The sequence below is a fragment of the Olea europaea genome, unplaced genomic scaffold, assembly GCF_002742605.1.
Source record: "Olea europaea var. sylvestris unplaced genomic scaffold, O_europaea_v1 scaffold3626, whole genome shotgun sequence".
Taxonomy (NCBI): domain Eukaryota; kingdom Viridiplantae; phylum Streptophyta; class Magnoliopsida; order Lamiales; family Oleaceae; genus Olea; species Olea europaea.
Window position 1 is genome coordinate 64723 of NW_019255495.1, and position 6021 is coordinate 70743.

At 33.2% G+C, this 6021-nt stretch overlaps 1 protein-coding gene across 1 annotated transcript; it reads left to right on the top strand.

Annotated features, from left to right (window-relative positions):
* On the top strand, positions 1-2669 carry LOC111386565 (protein cornichon homolog 4-like). Its single transcript, XM_023011030.1, has 4 exons — positions 1-308; positions 1200-1381; positions 2087-2209; positions 2296-2669. Exons 1-4 carry the CDS (start codon positions 237-239, stop codon positions 2336-2338), a joined length of 420 nt encoding a protein of 139 aa, XP_022866798.1. The 5' UTR covers positions 1-236; the 3' UTR covers positions 2339-2669.
* The last annotated feature ends 3352 nt before the right edge of the window (positions 2670-6021 follow it).

Sequence of the window (6021 nt, forward strand, 5' to 3'; positions counted from 1 at the left end):
CCAACACGGGTTCGTGCTAGGCCCAAATGCCCGAACAGACCCAATCTACTCCACTCGTTTGCCGGGCGTTTCTTCTTTCTGCCACAAAAATCCTCGCGCAAGTGATTAAAACCTGATTACTCCCTGACGGAGATTAGGGTTTACCGTCTTAATCTCTCATTTTGCTGTATTGCGCCATCCACTACCTTAGAATTGTTGCAAAATTTCATGAAGCCTAATATTTGACAAAAGGAGGAATGGTAGATGTTTGGGCATGGCTGCTTTTCTTCTTCACGCTTATTGCTTTGCTCATTATACTTGTTTACCAGGTTAGTCCCACCTTAATTATGTTATTTGCGCTATTTTTTGTATATGTGTGGTCAATTCTAATGGACTGCCATGTAAAATAGAAAAATCATTTGTTTTTGCTTTTGATGTATTGTCTTAGAAATCGAGATGGAGACCGACTTAATTTAGCAAAAGTAATTGTTAACTGCTGATTGTAGTTACTGAATAATATTCTTATATCCGCGTTTCCTAATCGAAAAAGAAACGAAAATTGTTTTTCTTTCTGATGTTATTAGCTTATGAATGTGAATTTTGTGAGGGACAATGGTTTTCCTTGTATGCTGTAACAGGAATTTTGAGGCTTTTGTTATGATACTTGAAAGGAAATCTGGCTTTAAATCAAATTAAGTTGGCTTTTATTTTGGCACAATTTATTGTCTGATGGCTAATTCCTTGCTGCAGTGTGTACATATTTTGAATCGTGTGAGTTTCAAATCCATTGCCTTGAACTTCTGACGTACAAGAGTTTTTGCATGATTGGATCTATATGAATATCAAATTTTAAATCCTGTGAAGGTTGCATTTATGGCATGGAATTGCTTCCAAATAATTGGTTCAAACTTGCATTGATTAAGGTTCATGTCAATTCTTAGGTACAGTTCAATTCCACCAATTGTAGTTTTGGTAATTTATGCAATGAAGTTGAAATTAGTTTAAAATACAGACTCATTGCAGCATCAGCATATGAAGTTGAAAGGATAAGGAATTTAATCTTGTACATATTGGAAATGCCATAAATTAGCCATTTATGCTTAAGTTTGCCTAATATTGTATTACCATAGGGTTGCAAAGCGTCGACTAAAACATCCTTAGTTGTTTCCATGTCATGTAAAATTTGATACATGGAACCTGACTCTTCATTTGCTGTGCAGCTTATTTGCTTGGCAGATCTAGAGTTCGATTATATCAACCCTTATGACTCTGCATCTAAGATAAACAGAGTGGTTTTACCAGAGTTCATCACGCAAGGGGTTCTATGCTTTCTCTTCCTTGTGACAGGGCACTGGGTTATGTCACTTCTCAGTGTTCCTTACCTGTACTACAACGTGAGATTGTAAGTTCTTGTCAACTTCACCTTGAAACTTAAATTAATTTGTCAACTACTTGCATATAGTTATTGTTGGTACATGGTACAAGTGGATTGTTGGTTTAATCTATCAGTGTGATAGAAGATGGGGTAGATAAACAAAAATACTGTCAAAGGGGGGAAAATAGATTATGTTTGATCTTAACTTTAGTCAACTACCCAGTCAGTCATACAGGTAGTATAGAAATTTATATGCTATTGATTTTCTTCATGGCTTATGCTAGTTGGTGTTGATGTTATGTCAGGTTGTTCTGAATGTTGGTGCTTCGTAGAGTTGATTTGGACTGTTGTTAAATTGCTCCACAACTTTTGCACTTGAAGTTGTAAATATAAATATAATCAATATTTTTAACGGTCACTATTGGAAAGCTGAGGTCCTACTTTTCCTTATTAGTTATTTCCATCTCTCATCCCAAACATCTAAAGTTCATCTTGGCCGATGTCTTCTATATATTCAGTTATTTGTTAAGTGCTTTCTGTGTGCATGGTATGGTACTAAAACATATAAGATCATAAGAGAGGCAAACATATTGTTGCCAGAAAATTGTTGCTTTCATGCGTAAAGTTTGGCTTTATCAGCGGCTCATTAATTAGTTAGATTAGCTATTTTTTTGTGACTGTTCTAGACAACAAATCAAGTCACTCCTTTGAACTGTGATTTTCTTAAATCAGGTATACGCGAAGACAACATCTTGTTGATGTAACCGAGATATTTAACTTGCTTAACTGGGAAAAGAAGCAGCGGCTTTTCAAACTGGGCTACGTGATACTTTTTCTCTTCATGTGCTTGTTTTGGTGAGTGAATTCAATTACAACAAGTAGAGTTTACCTCCTCCATTGTCTTGAAATTACTGTCCTAATCACCGTTTTCTTTGATGTAGGATGATTTACAATGCACTAGAAGAAGATGATCATTCACTATAGATGGTCATCGGTGAAACATTACCAAGTCGGATGCTGTAACGTATTTAAGAATAGCAGCGTTTACTGGCTTGTTTGCGCATATTTTTCTCTTGTAATAATTGTAAATCTTTCATTTGTTATAGCAAGATAAATTATTTGAATGTCTTTTTCCATTCAAAAGGTTTCTGTTTGTATTGATCTTTGAGACCCAAATTTTCTCCATTATAAGTTTGGATTCAGTAATTGTGTCAAAAAGCTATGAAGCCACGCCAGATCCATAACCTGCTTTTCTTCTATTTTCTTGCGGTTTATTTGTAGCAATTTGTTTTGATTTATAACAACTTTGGGATAATTTATTAACTCCAATTGCATTTTGTGAAAGAAGTTTTATATGATGATGTAGTTCACAATGAATGTGACTCGTTAATCTTTATAATTTTAGAGTTTTACATTGTTTGTGGTAGGTTGGTCTTGTGTGCTTACAAGATCAAGTGTGTATATATATATATATATATATATATATATATATATAATGTCATGTCACCGGTGCTTAATGTAAGTTAAGTTACATTAAGCACCAGTGCTCATTAGATTTATTTTTATTTTATTTTGTATTTTTTTTGGTGTGTGTGTGTGTGTGTGTGTGTGTGTGTGTGTGTGTGTGTATATTAGTTGGTTTTAGAGGTGTGTATTGAATGTATTTGCACAAGTGATATTATAACAGACGGGCTTGAGCCAATGGGGAGGCACATGGTAAGACCGGTCGAAATAATACCAAGTGCCATTGCATTGTTTAGAGGGCAAATCACCAATCTAGAATCCTTCTTAATATGTTTAAGAGTTTGTATCTTTTGAGAATAGATTTAGTGAAAATTGATTTTTTTGAAAAATATGTACTTAGAAAGTGGAAAAAAGTTATGGGATCACGTTTAGAGGGCAAATCACCAATCTAGAATCCTTCTTAATATGTTTAAGAGTTTGTATCTTTTGAGAATAGATTTAGTGAAAATTGATTTTTTTGAAAAATATGTACTTAGAAAGTGGAAAAAAGTTATGGGATCCCGTGCAAAATTATTTTCCTGAGAAAATGTATTGTTGAAATTGAGTTTTTAGAAAATTGAACTTTTAAAAAATTTGTAGCAATAAAGGGCTAAGTGTGTATACTGTCAAAGGGGGGAAAATTGAACTTTTAAAAAATTCCTGAGAAAAGGAATTGAATTGCTATCGATTCGAACCGGTTGAGTTTTGCTACTTCGTAGAGAATTGATGGGTCGAGTCATATAAAAATCTGAATTATGTAAGACTATCTTCAATGGTACATCAAATTTGGTGTTACACCAAATATGGTGCAATCTATTATTCATCATTTTTGCTTCTGGGGCATAATCCAGTGGTGTAAAAGATAAGAGTGAGGTAGTTTCAGCCTTGTTGGCAGCCGCAGTGTAAGAGTTCGGTTATTGAGATAAAAAAATTGGACTTTTTGTGGGTACCAGTGTACGGGCAAGCTCTTGTTCCTTGATCTGTTGGGGTACATTCCGCCATTTACCTTCCTTACGATGTTCCAGGGGCTGAACGGTGGGGGCCATCAAGGTTGGGTTCAACCTTTTTTTTTATTATTCATCATTTTGTCCTTCATTTCTCTGTTACAACAAATTTTTATTTCATCTATCTCCTTTTTGGTGTAAAATTAGGTGTTAAAAGCTTCTCCAATTACACCAAATTGAAGATGCTTTAAGGCCCCACCAAATCGTGTACTTAACCCACTAGACGTTTGCTCCTCCAAAGTATACGGATGCAGGTTTCGTTGCTTTTACTTAGGAATGAAGGATAAAAAACTCAAAAGACCTATTAAACTTGAATATATTCATGATTGATACATGATATTTATATATACATCAGTGTTGAAAGCCATTTTCTTGCTAGGAATGAAAGTACATTCACATTAACCGTAAAAGGTAACATCAAAACCCAAAAAAAAGAGGGATTTTCGTGTTCTAAAAATTGAAAAAAGAAATTAAAAAAAAATGTACAAAAGATAGGATCATAGTCAAAATGAAACAATTCTATAAACACTGACCTCCAAATCAATCCTTTTGTTTATTATTAATATTTTCCATCAACAATTCTTCTCTCCATCCTCTAATCATCATAGCTATGAAATCTTCAATTCTTCTTGTCAAACTTTCATCGTTTTCATCATCTTCTTCGTCCCATCCAATTTCTCCGTCTTCATCTTCGTCATCATCTTCATCTTCTTCGTAACCATCTGAATCATATGAATATGTATCTTCATCACTGTCGCTACAGCTCTCATATGTCCTCACCTCATCTAGATCATACTTCAGTTCATACAAAGAGCTCAAAAAGGTCATAATCCCATCAAAATTCTCAACAGATTCTCTATCCCATTTCACAAGAACAGTAGAAAACACAATGCTGAAGATCGAAAAAACGAAAATTCGAGTACCCCAAAAGACACCGAGGTTGCCATATGATGATAATGAGAAGCTGGAGAGTATAAACGAAATTGATGCACACAGTATGAATAACATAAATATGAGTTCCCACACAAATCTCATGAGAAATTAAGGTTGTCAATAAGATTTAGATACAAGGAATGCCTATTTATAGATAAGTTTAATGTATTCAACAAGTAAAAGAATGTTTCTAAGAAATTAAATTAATGTAATTGGTATATTCTTAGAACACAAAAACTATACTTATGGAATTAAGAAAGGAAATTTCCAGGAATTTTTTAATTTTGTCAACTGTCAGCCACTATTCTATTTTTTTGTGCTAAATGAACTGTTTGCATTATGTAATCTTTGGAACGAACTCACTTACAGGTGTATTAATATAAAAAATAATCTTAAACTTTTTCAAGTGACCTTATCTATTTTCCAATATTATTTTAGTTCTAATGATAAGGGTACAAAGTCTTGGTTAAGTTTTAGACATATCTAACTCTGTCAACACGGATTTTATTGATTTGGGAAATCTTCTCATGGACTTTTATTATTTGAGCAAGCAATCTCTATTATAGTATTATACATTTTTTCAATGAAATTTCCCAACTTCCCGATAGCAATTTACTTAACAGCACAAAGCATGAACTTAAATTAGGTTCATTAATGAATGTGAACTCGTTGACATACAAGAGAATTGAGAAATAGTCAAAACTCTTACGCATTTTATTGAAAATCAAAGGCTTATATTGAAATTGTGTTCTTTCAAGAAGAGCACAATTAAAAATAAATCTTACACAATTACACTCTTTGCGAGCAATAGCACAATATTAGTCTAAGAATATTATTTAAAAATATTGATATAACAAACACAATTATGCTTTTCCATGAGCATTGATGAAATATTCTGCAAAAATATTTAAATAATGTTTATAGAAAAAGAAATATTTTTGCTGCTCAATTGACAAGAACTTCATGTTGATAACATGCTTTAATCTAAGAAAGGAGAGAACGGAATTGGGGGTACTTTTAAGTTTGACCCAGTCAAAGGAGCAAAATTTCACTTTGACTTCCAAAATCATGAATATAATGACATTGGCCTCTTGTATGGTAAAAGACAAAGATGTCCTTAAATGTTTTGTACAATTACAAAACAATATATTGTTGAAAGGACTATACTACCCTTTTAGTTAATAATTGAAAACCAAACATTTCCCCACTTATAAAAACTTCAAAACG

Excerpts from the sequence above, each read along its gene's own strand:
- LOC111386565 (XM_023011030.1), top strand. The coding sequence starts at position 237 with ATGGTAGATGTTTGGGCATGGCTGCTTTTCTTCTTCACGCTTATTGCT. Across the intron at positions 1,382-2,086 it reads CTGTACTACAACGTGAGATT|GTATACGCGAAGACAACATC; the intron begins GTAAGTTCTTGT and ends TTCTTAAATCAG. Across the intron at positions 2,210-2,295 it reads CTCTTCATGTGCTTGTTTTG|GATGATTTACAATGCACTAG; the intron begins GTGAGTGAATTC and ends TCTTTGATGTAG.